This window comes from Eremothecium cymbalariae, chromosome 6 (assembly GCF_000235365.1).
Source record: "Eremothecium cymbalariae DBVPG#7215 chromosome 6, complete sequence".
Taxonomy (NCBI): Eukaryota; Fungi; Ascomycota; class Saccharomycetes; order Saccharomycetales; family Saccharomycetaceae; genus Eremothecium; species Eremothecium cymbalariae.
Genome location: NC_016454.1, coordinates 551,246 through 565,063, shown reverse-complemented (window position 1 = coordinate 565,063; position 13,818 = coordinate 551,246). Strand labels below are relative to the sequence as shown.

Here is a 13,818-nt window from a genome sequence, read left to right as displayed (position 1 = left end):
CTGTCTATTAGCCCTTAATAATCTCAACTTTAGTAAATCAAAGAGTAACGTACATAATGACGTGGGTAGTTTTGGAGAGATCCGAAACTGAAAAGACTATAATACGTTTTAACCGTAGATAAGACGGACTATATACAATGATGCGTCTCCTTTGTGGAGATTTACATGGGTTTATTGTTAGTTTTCAACCTGCTGTACATCTAGCTTCGAAGGGTCTATAAGGTGCAGACTGGATAAGACTCTGTTATCACCATAGAGTTCTTGGACCCATTCACTTTGACGTTCGTGCCCTTGTTTGACCCAGTAATTTGGCCAGTCTTCTTCTTCCGACTTCGCCAAATCCAAGTCAGTTTCAGGATTGAAAGGTTTGGTGTATTGGAAAACCATGGAAGTAGCAGCCTTACAGCATTGTTCTGCATAGTACCTCCTCGTATAGAAGCGATATATCCGTTTGGGAATCTGCAGGAACCCAACCAGATTCGGTACCTGCACAACTAAAATTGGCTGATGAAACAATGCAGGGACATTTGTGAGAGGATCCTTAACAACTTCCGAGGACAGTTCACGTGGAAGTTCAGCGTTTGCGTAATCTTTGTATGAAATATAAGGCGCTGGCGGTGACTTGGTAGATTCTTCCTTTTCGCCTTCACCATCAGAAGTGTTATCAGAAGCATGGTTACTGTCGCTCTGGGCACTGTCCACCTGGGCATCAACGGCTATAATCTCAACGTTTTCAGCTGCAGTTGTAGATGTTGTTGTTGTTTCTGCTGCAGCCACAGTCGCATCGCTAGTCTGTCTGGATTCGCCAGCAAACGGCTCGGCAATTTTCGTGTTTTGTGGGGCTTCCAGGGGCCCCAGAATACCCTCATGAATGCCTGAAATGTACTCCTTGTACGCCCCACGGCCAATACAAATAACACCGCCACTTAAAACGGGTTCTGCAACCAAGACATCTTCGCTTACCACTCCCTGAGCTTTCAACACGTCATTCTTATAGAACACACCAAGCAGTTGTTTGTAAGTAAACTCCTTACGATATTTCTCAGCCTTGAGATTTTCGGCTTCCTCCTCCGAAATTCGTTCCTTCAACCACCATGAACGCAACCGATTAACCCAACGCTGTTCTTCCTCGGCCTTCTTCAATCTAGCCTCCGTATCTAGTATCTCCCTCCGTAACCGTCTTATCCGCTCTGCAACCTCAAATCGTATAAGCCCTTGTCGCTCCTCCGTTATAATCTCATAATCAACCCCCGCATTATACAAGATGCTCTTCAAATACCGCCTCCATACCTTCAGAGAAGTGTCCAGATAGTCACTCGGCGGTGGCGCTACAAATACAGTAATCTTCCGCGGTTTCATCCATGTATCCATATGCTCCAAACTGCGCTGCTGTACCATGTTTATGTATTTGTTGCTGATCTGACGCTGCTGATACTTGTCGTACACTACACCTGACACCCCAGCACTCAGCACCGCCCAAAAGATCATCCAATTCCGCCCCGGCAACCGTAGAGTCGGGATGCCCATTGCTTTGAACGCAGGATTACTATACCCGGCTCTTTTAGCACCATCTGTTATCGCACTAGATCCTTCCTTGGACGTCATCCTGCCCACTGACACCTACCCACACAAGCTAAATCGCATTGTGCATATGTGTGAGGGGTATGAGCGAAAAAATCTCTAACCAAAATTTTCCGTACGTTACTGGGGTACTGATCTCTGCGTTTGCAATTACTGGCGGTGGCTGCGCTTGGTGATCGAAAATTCGGATCACGTGAAAATCACGTGATCCCTGATCGTTTTATTTCGTGGAAAACGCTCCAACTTTTCAAACGGTTTGCAACGATCTCACGTGCAACGATCTCACGTGCCGCTGAATTGCATAACCAAGACGCCTACCGCAGCGGCCTGCCCCTACCGGCCCGCCGGCAGGGGCAGCCAGCGCTGCACACTACTACTAGCCCCGACAGCCTCCCTGTTCTTGTTCTCAGTGATATTACGTTGCTGCTTTGAAAACCGATTACCACTATATTTCCTGCTCAAAAAAAAACGCCGCAAGCCTAGATATTAACAATGATAATCGTAAAAAAAATAATATAATATAATATAATATAATATAGTAATAATAAAAATAATGATAATAATAACATGCTTTTAGTGTTGAAGTGAAAACAATTTAATGGAACTTAGGAGAAAACGAAAAACAGAAAATTACCGATCTCGACAACGGCAATGAGTTCACGGGGGGAAGGAAGGAGTGAGAGCCGAAGACTGAAATGGCTTGCAGGCCAGGCACGAAATTACATCAAGGCAGAAGAAACAAAAGAGGAGGATAAAATTAGATCACTCCTATTTCTGCGTTGCGTTCTCTATTGGTAAAGCCGATAGTATCTCTGTGGTGTTTTTCTTGTACTAGTGCATCACCCTGCTGCCCTAAGGGCGTTAAACCCTATCATGTAGTGAAACACAATGTATTATAATTAGTTTCAAAACGCACACTTTCTGTGTATGTTCACGTTCATGTACGTAAGGAAGGATTCGATGATGCGGACGGGTTTGTAGAGTGCTTATCTTACTAAACAGAAAAAAGAAAACAGAAAAAAATGTGGTAGATAGTAGTAATTCACGTGCGTATAGTAACAATATATCTGTAGAATGGCTACTTGCCTACAGCATTTGTAGTTGTGGCCGCAGTAAGTTTGAAGTGTGTGTTCTTGGAACTGTCATCCTTGTTTAGCAGGAAGTCCAATTTGCATAAAGCGTTCCTATCATGGGTGTCATAGAGAATCTCCCTGGAGCCAGTCGGAGTACTGGAATTTGTAGACTGGGAGCGAAGAATGGTTGACTCCGGGTGGCTAGATAGGGGCAAATGACATTCGGCAGTAGTAGCTGCATAGTATTCCTGTCTAGGGGATACGGGATGAGCAACAGTAGTTATTGGGGTGTTGTTGTTACTGGTATTGGCTGCAGAGGTACTCACCGTGACTACGCCAGCAGCATGCTGAGGCACCAAAGATGGAAGATGAGGGATGAAACTAGCGCTGGAGTGGGTGTCAGAAGGGGAATCGGCCACGCCGCCACCAGAGAACCTCGAAAGCTGAGGCAACTCATCAGGAGAATATAATAGAAACTGTTGTTGCCTTTTTGGGTCGATGAAGCTCAACGGCTGGGGCACAACATCTACAGAGTTTCTGCGGCTCACGTTTGGGGTCAGTGCATTCAAGGGAGGCAGAGTCTGCTGCTGCTGTTGGTGCGACAGCGGCGGAGGTGCGACGGGCACAGCAGATCCCGTCGTTACGGGGCCGGCCGCGGAACCCGCGGCGGTAGCGACAGGCACATACACAGACTGATCATGCGTCTGCACATAGTTCCGCAGCGACTGTTGATGGAAATTCTGCAAGACCTGTCTCGCAGCCATGGACTTTGCAGCCCTCTTTCTCTTGTTAGCCCCGCCGTTCCACCAATTCTTAATGGCATTGTCCGAGCGGCCATTGTTCAAGACTCTCGAAATCTCAGCCCATTTCTTGCCTATCTTAGACACCAGCTCCTGGATCAGCTCACCCTCCTGCTCGGATATGGGCGTCTTGTTCAACGAAGGCTTGAGGTTCTGGTGGTACCGCTCACGGCACTGCTTGGGCGAACGAGATTTCAGCAACGCGCTAATCTTGACCCAGTTGAACGCGCCGTGCTGGTCGATCAACTTCAGCAACAGATTATCCTCCTCGCTGGTCCACGGACCTCTTTTCTGACTGGCAGGCATACTTTATATCAAGTTCTTCCTATTCCGCTTCTCTCTCTAGATCCCAAGAGAAAAAACAACCAAAATCAATCTCCCTTTAATAACAATATTATACCACTAATAAAATATCCCAACGAAAAATAAACGACTGTGATGAGCACAACGACGATGGCCACGATGACAATGAAGACGATGATGAGAATAAAAACAACAACGACAAAAACAAATCTATGAATACTATTCTAGCAGCCGTTGTCGTTCTAAGTCTAATAAAAGAATAATAATAGAAAATAGAAAATAGAAAGTAAAAAAATTTATAACAAAGATATTGTTGTTAATATCTAGCTATTATTGCCCTAATACCTTGTATCTCGAAGAAAACAAAGCATGCACCAGAGTACTGAAAAATCCTGTCAAACGTTAAAAGAAACTAAATTCTATACTTTCCTTATGCCAACTACCAGGCATCCGATACCTCAAATCATCTACAATTTATATACTCTTCGAGCAACCTCTAAAACTGAGGTGTCGGCTCTCCCCCAATCTACATAATGCAGAACACTTTTCTTTTGCTTTACACAAAACGTTTCATAAAATGATCCCATTGAGCTGTCTTTCTCTCTCAAAGAGAGAGAAAGAAAGAAAAAACCAACATATACATGACTACCAGCAGGTACTCACACACTCCTCTGTAGCGTTCGCACAATGACACAATAATATCCACACCGCCTGGCAAATATATGACTTCTAGAATCCAGTATTGTATTATTTTCCTACAGAAATGTTGCCAGGGCTTCAGACGCTTTCGTTACTGTATACGCACGTCTTTTTTGACTTTTGCAGGCCGGATAGATAGTGAGATAGCGAGGGTTGGAGATTCGTTTTTTAATAGAGGTGGTCGCATTATGTGTGCCATTGTTCCCGTTATGCATTGTATATCTTGCAGGAGTTAGCGGGTACCTACACCGTCGTTAGCAGGTGGCATTGAGAGCCGGACGGAGAGGCAGGAGAGATGGAATCAGAGAGGCGCGAGGGCCATCGGGGCTCGACCACGTTTATGACTCGTGCCCGCACGCGAACTATTCGTAAGCTTTCCAAAAGGAACTTTATTAGCGGTTTCAATGAGTCAATTGGAAAAAAAACAGCGCAAATTTCAGAAGAAGGGAAGAAAGAAAAAAGTAAGATTACGGTATGCGGAATAGAAGGAAAAGACGGCGCTCTGCGGAGGGTACTGTGGGGCATAATGGTAGGTACCGATAAACGCGCAATAGAATGTAACCTTCTCAGAAGGTTGGGTGGGAGTCTGCGCAGGAGGCAGGCAAGCTGCCGGTGGTGCGCGCAGCACAGCTGCGCTGTGCTGCGCGCATTGGTCGTGCAGGCAAATTAATGTTTCTGTGCCTCCGTATGTCATTTTTCTTCTTTTGAAAAGGAATAAAAAGCGGTGGAGAAACGGCCGCAGTGAAACGCTACATGATTCGAACACACAACAGTAGGTAACGAAATCTGGCAAGACTTAAATGAGCCAGGCCCAAAAATAGAAATAGAACAGAACTAGGCGAGAGCTGCGTTTTTTTGTAGAGCTGGGAAGTGGGGAAAAGGAAACACGGCTGTTGCGGAGGCCGCTCCATTCCATGCATTGACACTTGGCCAAGCGAATCGCAGACATGGTGCACCAAGACGGATGGAAGGCCATCCAGGACTCAGCGTTGGGGGATCCCTCGCGCTCGCTGCTCTCTCTCTCTCGAGAGAGAGAGCAGCGACTACTTTCTGTACTTCTGCGCAGACGGCCCGCCGACGGGTAGGCACGCATGCCTGTGTAAGAGTCAAAGTTATATTACACGTAGGATCAAAGCTGTCACATATCGCTATAGGCCCTACTGTTCCAGCAACAGTGGTGCCGGCTGTCCATCACACATGGCAGCATGCAAGTGTTCCGCAACCTGAGCTGGCTTGTAGATTGACCGTATACAGATAGAGACCTTATTGTATCCATCTGTTACGTGTTCATGTTAGTAATACTTTGTTCTTGGAATGCCGGGCGGCTTCTATTCAAGAAAACGGTAGAGGCGCGGAGAGGAGAGTGTTGTGTACATACAGAAAGACTTTCTGCACAGGGGGGGGACACACAGCACAGAAATAAACGTATGCAGCTGAAGGGTGATGGTTGATATATTCTGTAGGGTTATATTTGTCGAGCACTTTACATTCCCGATGGACCCATCCCCTCCTGCCCTCTCCCCGCCATGTCTGCGTGTGTCGTGCTTGAAGGAAAAAGGTTCTCCCATATCGCTAGGAGAAACAGCAACGAACAATGATTAGGGAAGCTACGACGCCATGGTTTTAGAAATGATTTCCCACGTCGAGTTCTTGCGCAAAAGTACGTTTTTAACGCTGGGCCGAGGAAGACAAAAGGAAGGGTTTCAGAAGGTTATTAAAGAACATTATTAAGAAATTAGTAATGCGGCTGGGATATGCGCGATACCGAATGCGGTATCGCGCACGTTGCGACCGCTGGTAAAGAAATGTGAATCACAGTTGTTTACCTGTGCAGTTCCCGTTTTTCCAAGGAAAAACAAACGTCGTGCTGTATTCGTTCAGGCAAATGGGCGGTAAAAACAACAAAGATAACAAGTGGCTCGAGATCCAGGGAGAAGAGAAACGCATTTTTCAAGCTTGCCGTTGATGTTATTGGTTCATTTTCTTCTCACTGCAGCTCTAGAACAAGACTCATCTACATAGCACACTACTACTTTTGGATCCGGCGGACTACCACGGAGGCGAAAGGATATATCAATGGTCTTCTTCTGACCAGACCACGCCTACGTGCGCTCGGAGAGTATTCCGAAACAGATTCCCGTTTCTCTCTGTTGTGTTGTTCTTGCACAGGATTATCTGGGCGATCATTCTCTCAGCCGAGTCATGTCTACTTTGTTGGTTCTGTAGCAAAAAATAGAAGCGTGTTTCCATCCAGAACCTGGTTGCGCAGCTGCCAGCCAGGCAGCCAGCCAGATAGGCCTTTTCAGTTCATCCTATTTCCTTGTGAGATCCACGAAGAGACACACGTAGACAGATTGCATTGTCAAAAGAGGAGACCCGACTGTTACTATCGTACAATATGGCGTAATGCGAAAACGACTATTCCGTGATTTTCATGTCGGACAAATACCAGAGGGGGGAGGGACAGATGACCTAGTAGTTAATTCATCATATATACCTTGATCTGAAGGCTCTCATTAAGCTTTCACGCAAGAGGGTTTTCTATTAAGGGAGCATACATCAATGGAAGTCTTCGTTCGCTCCTTCCCCTTTTCAATGCATGCGGACTCTCCCTGTACATTCTTGCGGGAATTTATCTCTTTCATCTCTTTCCTTTGTTTCGCACTGTAGGCTTTTCTAGGAAAACAAGGGTATGAAAATAACTGCAATTCAACGATTCTTTACGACGACCCAAATTCCGTGTTTATTCTTACAGTATTATATTCCGGTCAACTTTACTTCCTTCCAGGTACTTTGCGTCACGCGGTTCCTTGTGTCTCTCACCACATGGTAGTGCTACTGCACTGGTAGTATATCGCTATTATACCCCATCGCGGCATTGTCATGACATTGTTCTTTCGATAAAGAAACGGCAAGTCCAGGTAGTGAAACAAGGCTGACGTTATAAAATCGTACGAGTTTCGGGCAGATTTGAGTTTTTCACTCTTACGATGTGTTTTTTTTGTTTTTTCTTTACGGTCGGACATATGTAGCTTTTTACTTAGAAGTTAGGCAGGTGTTTTCTGTGGGAAAGTTCGTATAGATGTAGAAGGTCTATCCGGGTTTCTGCCGATCTGGCGCGGTAGCTAGTTCTAGATCGAGGGAACAATGTCTCTCTCGAGAGAGCAAAGTGTGTGTTTTCCGTGTAGAAAAGGGAACCGCACAATGCGGAGCGGGATGTTGGCGCATACATAACGCAATTCGGTTTCCTTGGGTTGTTCGGTTAATTAGAGGTACAATGGAAGGTACCAGTAGTGTAGACAGGGTCTGGGTAGATGTTGTGCAGATAAGATTTTTGAGTTTTTTATGGGCCCACAACGATGTGTCTGTTTCCTTGGGCGCCTTTGTGTTATCCTTGCAGGAGGGTTCTCGAACAGAGGACGAGCGGGCAGGCTTGCCTGGCCGCCTGACTGGGAGAAATACAACGGAAGTTTGTTGTCTGCTGTCAGATGTTTATTTCCTTGAAATTAGATACGCGGTTGTGCGTGGGTTGTATGAATGTTTATATATGCTGTGTGCGGATTTTTCAGACGTATCGCTAGCGTTTCACGAGGAACGCAACGAGATCCCCAGGAGTTCTGTTCCGTGGCGATACAATCCAAGGTTACTTTGCGAGCAAATTTATAAGGGGGGACGACGGGCGGGGACGGGGACGGGGACGGACATTCAGAGAGCCTTCTTGCCTGCGCTCACATATCAGCCCACTTTAGGTTGAATCTTCCGTCTGGAACATGGTAGTTCTCGATCTTCTCCACGACTTCACGTGGAGTAGAAGCAACCTGCACAATCTCCCCGTTCTTACTCGAGAGAAACCCTTCTCCAATCGCATGGTCTATGAACGCTAACAAATGATCGTAGAACCCGTCGATGTTGAATATCACTACCGGCTTCTGGTGAATGCCCAGCTGCGACCATGTAATGCACTCCATCACTTCCTCTAGGGTCCCGTACCCCCCTGGCATTGCCACAAACGCGTCGCTCTCCCGTGCCATCATCGACTTCCGCGTATGCATGTCCGGCACAATCGTCGTCTTGCCATATTCCACGCTGATGGGAGTAACACCTTTATGGTTGTCTACTGACTGGTGCAACCGCGTATTCATCGACTCGGCGGCATGCGTGCCGCCATCACCGCCCTCCTCATCCCTCTCCTTCGTCACCAACGCATTGGGAATAATCCCATGCACATACCCATCGCAATCCGCTCCCATTGTGGACCGCGCTATTGCACCCATAAGTCCCGTGGTACCCCCACCATACACCACCTTCCACTTCAGTCCGTAGAAAAGTTCCCCTAACTCGCGAGCCGCTTCTGCATACTTCGGATCGTTCCCAAAAGACGACCCGCAATAAACACAAACCGACTTCACAAACGACAACGACTCACTACCACCACCGCCGACAGCAGCTTCATGGGGCTCATCTGTTCTCATGACCTCGTTTGACATCTACAACGCTCAAAAACTGGAAATGTATATCTGCTCCATTAATCTATTACATTGATATAATTACAAGAAAACGCTTAGATTAGAAAAACTGCTTATACTTTTGCCAAGACCATTCACCGCGTGACATACACGTGACACAATATCACTTACCACGGATCATCCAGTTGGCCCTCACGTGGTCCTTTTTCCCGGCGGGATCGTTTTCTGACGTGAGGTCGCTGTGGAGAAAATCACGTTTTTTGTCGGTAACCTCGAGGGTTGAAAAATTTGACAAAATATATGGCTACAGTCAGCAGCTACACTGCGACGGAGGTATTGTTGGCCCTTCACAGGCTCGAAGCATCGTAGTTGTGTTCAGTAAGATATCAAACAGAGTCATAGCGAGGCTGCAGTGCTAGAAAACCAGGAATAGAGTTTTCGAGTTTCGAGTGGAATGGTTATTAGAGCGAAAAATTAATTAATGGTGCGGAATTTGATTTCTCTCGAGTAGACGAAGCATCTGGGATCTTTTTGGAAGTTTATTTGAGAAGTTATTGGAATTTAGCAAGATTTTTTGGTGGGTTTTACGACTGCATGAAATCGGATAGTGTTGGGATAGTTTAAGAAGGATCTTTTTCGTTTTTGGTTAGGATTTTTCAGTGAAAAAAGGATATTTACTGCTAGTGCTGGTGCTGCTACTGCTGGTAGGGCGGTTGTTGGTTTATGTGTGCTATGATGAGTGATCAGCTTTCGGGACAGGATATCCAGCAGCAAGGTATTGTACATGGACATATACACAATTACAACAATTTGACTTATATCCATGGGCATGTTCACAATGGAGCGAAGGAGGAGGGGGATTCCTCGACGGTGCCGATGGGATCTGTGTATACACCGCAGAAGGGGGTAGATTGTTCCAAGTTTCATGATTGCCAGCATTTTGGGTTTGTGAATTATCATAATTTGAACCTATTTCAGGAAACAAACGGCGGCGGGGTGAATGGTGGTGAAGGGCTGCTGGATGGTGTTCAGGATGATAGTCTGCTAGGCCAGGTTAGGGCCAGGAGAGGTGGCAAGGTTGGTTCTTGTGTGCAGTGCAATCCGAAGATTATGGAGGTATGCTGTGAGCAACCCCATGCGGGCCAGGTGCTACCAGGCGATGTAGTTTTATTTGAAGAGAAAGAGATGGAGCAGATGCCGGAGAATAATCAGGCGGTGGCCATTTTAAATTTGCAAAAGTTTATAAACTGTGATTTGACGTGCCATAGTAATGGTGTTACGACGTCCACAATGGAGGCTCAGGACAGATCGTTACCTAGTCCAATGACGACTGCTGATAGTCTTCCTAGTAGTGGAGGTTCGGGCGATCACGTGTTTGAGCGGTTGTGCCAACAGTGCATGAATTATGAACCATGTGAGGATGCTGGGAATCATCAAATGATGACAGCTTGTCACGAGCATATATTCCACAGTGAGACTGATATGAAGATACTGAATGATTTGGCCAGCATCTCCAACATGTACGAAACGCCGTTGAGCAAGCATTCGGGGGAATCTATAAACCTATTGCACTCCAGTATATCTGGATTTCAAGATTTTAATACCATTGCGCCTACACCGTCTGTGGCAGCGGCTACAACGACGGTGCAGTCTCAATCACATCCGAATCACCACCATCATAGAATAGAGCTTCATCCACATACGTCGTTGGCGTATAACAATCGTTTCAACCGTAGGGAACGGGCTCCTGGAGATGTTTCTTCACATCTGCGCAGTAATAATAATGCTAAAAATGTTGATGGATCTGGGAAATCTAACACAAACACTGTCAATTTTAATTGGTCATTCAAAAACAACTGCAACATGCTGAAATGTCTTTGGAATGAGTGTGCGGAAGAGTTTCCAACTTTACTCGAACTACAGTCGCATGTTCTTAAGAGCCACATATCCGGCGATACAAGTATAACAGATTATCCCTGTCAATGGAAAGACTGTGAATTTTTATCCACAGATACTGATTCGTTAATCAACCATATTAATGGGACTCATGGTATTAGTTTTGATGTAAAGTTCCTCTCTGATGAAATAAAGGAACCCCAAGTTCAAAATTGTAGGCATCATTGCGAAAGCCGTTGTACAAATGCCATCAAGGAGAAGCAAGGTGGCATTTTTCAATGTACGTGGGAGTCTTGTCATCAAACATGCAAATCGCGCCAGGAGCTTAATGAACATATAGAGGCAATTCACGTGCCGACTGGTCAGTCCTCGTACCAATGCCGGTGGGATGGCTGCACCAAACATTTTGCTCAGAGACAAAAGCTTCTTCGCCACATTAAAGTCCACACGGGCTATAAGCCATTCAAGTGCCCCCACTGTTCGAAAACATTCAGCACAGAAGACATTCTATCGCAACATATTAGAACACACTCCGGAGAGCGCCCATTCAAATGCCAATTCTGTGATAAGAGGTTTACCACATCTAGCTCCTTGCGCATTCATATAAGAACTCACACGGGCGAAAAGCCTCTTGCTTGTAACGTCTGTGGTAAACGATTCAACGAATCCAGTAACCTAAGCAAACACATGAAAATCCACGAGCGAAAATATATGTGCAAGCATTGCAAGAGAAGCTTTGACAGACTCCAACAGTATAACATACACATCGCCAAGTGCTCCACCACCAACGAAATCGCCAATATGTCTACCTGTATATGATTCTTTTTTTCTTATTTATTGATAATAATAATACCACATGTATATACACATATATAGCTATTTATATAGTTAATTATGCATATATGCCACTTTAAACTTTAACCCTCGAATATCCTTACCATGCACATTGTTTCTATCAAGCATATGCCTTATTTCAAACCTTTCTTTCGTCTTCAAGAGCGCTGGACGGTTATTTAACACCCTCCTACTTAACTCACAATAAACGACACCATCCACAATAAATAGGGATCTAATTATGAATTATAGTTTTCCACGTTTCAAAACTTTACAATAATTACGTTAGCAGTCAGAAATCATAGAGCACATTTTGGTATTATTTCGAACGGGAAGGTCCAATAGGTGATTTTGATGGTTGTGTTCAGACATTAAAACTGAACTTAAGTACTTGTAGCATGGGTTGACGTTTGAATAGTAGCAAAGGAAATGTCATTAGTTCTTTACAATAGAAACATTCAGAACGACACGTCTATTATACTTCACGATCCCAGTACCAGGTCGCTGGTGTTGTTTCATGAGGCTACAGGAAGTATAAGTTTAACTTCAAATCTACCGGTACGTCAAAAAAGACTCCAGTTACCAGCAATTGGTTCTCACTATGGCTCAGATCCTAATCGTTGTCCTAATTGTGGGAATATTATAAATCCACCTTCATATTTTATTCATGAGAATTATTTTCAACTTCTTCAAGATATTCCCAGGACGTCTTCTAATGGTTCCGATGGGCCGTTAGAAGGGGAAGGCTGCATACCTTATAATCTTTTCACCCAGGGATATTACAATAATTTCTTCCATGAGTTAGAAATGTTGGGAAATGGTGCTCGTGGATCTGTTTTTAAAGTTGAACATACGCTACTTGACCATAGCCTTGGACTTTATGCTTTGAAAAAGATACCGATTGGTAATGATGTAACATGGTTGAACAAATGCATTCAGGAGGTCAAGTTTATGACTTCCATCACTCAAGATTGTCTTCATTTAGTGAAATACAACCATGTGTGGTTGGAGAAGACAAAATCTTTTGGTCTTGTCACAACAAGGAATGGGACTAATAAACAGGATAATAGTGTCTGTAGCGATGTACCTTTTATGTTTATCTTAGAGCAGTTTTGCCTGGGCGGTAATTTAGAAGGCGTTGTTAATGAACAGGTATTCCATAAACTAACAGGGAAGGAGACACCAGAGGACAGGAAACGTTTATTTAAGATGAAGAAGAAAGGTGCGCCGCTGCAGCAATTAGGGCTAACGACGTTCCAAATACTTTCGATAGCATCGGACTTGGCACATGGGTTGCAGGAACTACATTCACTTGATATCATTCATAGGGATTTAAAACCGTCCAACTGTCTATTACTAGACGTCTATAAGACAGGCGTGAAGGATAATTTTCCAAAAGTTTTAATTGGTGACTTCGGAGAAAGTCAGCTCCGTGGTCAATTGAGAACTGCAACTGGAGCAACTGGGACACTTGAATTTACCGCTCCAGAGTTATTGATCTTTGAGGATGAATTGCGTATTAAGGTTTTGGATACAAGTGCACCTCAATTTACCTTTGAGTCAGATATGTATTCATTGGGTATGATATTATATTATGTTGTATTTGGCGAATTACCCTTCAAGAGTGGTCTCGAAATGCGCAAGTTAAAAAGCCAGATCAAGCAGTACACGTGCAGTACCAAGGATTTACATAAACGTCATCAGGAACTTAATCTGCTTCCTATTGATATCGGTATCTTTGATTTGATCAGTCACTTAATGTCACCTGTATCTTCTAACCGGCCATCCGCGACAGAAACCATATCTACGGTGCAACGTCTTGCTGCTTCTCAAGAAGCGAAGACTATGGCTCCAACTCTAAAGCAGGATGGAGACAGGGGATTGATTGGTAGAGCAATATTTATATCAACCCACTTAGCGCTCAGTATTGTCTATTATCAGTGGCGCTCTTCATCTTCCTGGAATTTCATTAATTTGGTCCTTCTGGGGTTTTCGTTTAATTGCCAAGATTTTCTCAGACCTTATATTATAACTCTCGCTATACTTCTTTTCCTCCTATAATATATCTTAAATAATCATATATACATATCTTCCTTATATGCTTAATACGATTAATCATAAACTTGTTCATTTTAGTTTTCGATTGATATACGTGACGACATTTTC

At 44.6% G+C, this 13,818-nt stretch overlaps 6 protein-coding genes across 6 annotated transcripts; 3 read left to right on the top strand and 3 right to left on the bottom strand.

Annotated features, from left to right (window-relative positions):
• Positions 1 to 177: 177 nt before the first annotated feature.
• TIM54 (Tim22-complex subunit TIM54) lies at positions 178 to 1,605 on the bottom strand (the record flags this gene model as incomplete). Its single annotated transcript, XM_003647448.1, has 1 exon — positions 178 to 1,605. The coding sequence occupies one exon, from the start codon at positions 1,603 to 1,605 to the stop codon at positions 178 to 180; it is 1,428 nt and encodes a 475-aa protein (XP_003647496.1).
• A 1,054-nt stretch (positions 1,606 to 2,659) lies between these two features.
• On the bottom strand, positions 2,660 to 3,760 carry Ecym_6298 (uncharacterized protein; the record flags this gene model as incomplete). Its single annotated transcript, XM_003647447.1, has 1 exon — positions 2,660 to 3,760. The coding sequence occupies one exon, from the start codon at positions 3,758 to 3,760 to the stop codon at positions 2,660 to 2,662; it is 1,101 nt and encodes a 366-aa protein (XP_003647495.1).
• Positions 3,761 to 4,751: 991 nt separating this feature from the next.
• On the top strand, positions 4,752 to 5,126 carry Ecym_6297 (uncharacterized protein; the record flags this gene model as incomplete). Its single annotated transcript, XM_003647446.1, has 1 exon — positions 4,752 to 5,126. The coding sequence occupies one exon, from the start codon at positions 4,752 to 4,754 to the stop codon at positions 5,124 to 5,126; it is 375 nt and encodes a 124-aa protein (XP_003647494.1).
• A 3,058-nt stretch (positions 5,127 to 8,184) lies between these two features.
• LOG1 (Log1p) lies at positions 8,185 to 8,943 on the bottom strand (the record flags this gene model as incomplete). Its single annotated transcript, XM_003647445.1, has 1 exon — positions 8,185 to 8,943. One exon carries the CDS (start codon positions 8,941 to 8,943, stop codon positions 8,185 to 8,187), a length of 759 nt encoding a protein of 252 aa, XP_003647493.1.
• Positions 8,944 to 9,645: 702 nt separating this feature from the next.
• Positions 9,646 to 11,637, top strand: ZAP1 (Zap1p; the record flags this gene model as incomplete). Its single annotated transcript, XM_003647444.1, has 1 exon — positions 9,646 to 11,637. One exon carries the CDS (start codon positions 9,646 to 9,648, stop codon positions 11,635 to 11,637), a length of 1,992 nt encoding a protein of 663 aa, XP_003647492.1.
• A 444-nt stretch (positions 11,638 to 12,081) lies between these two features.
• IKS1 (protein kinase IKS1) lies at positions 12,082 to 13,713 on the top strand (the record flags this gene model as incomplete). The annotated part of the gene is made up of 1 exon (XM_003647443.1): positions 12,082 to 13,713. The coding sequence occupies one exon, from the start codon at positions 12,082 to 12,084 to the stop codon at positions 13,711 to 13,713; it is 1,632 nt and encodes a 543-aa protein (XP_003647491.1).
• Positions 13,714 to 13,818: the final 105 nt, after the last annotated feature.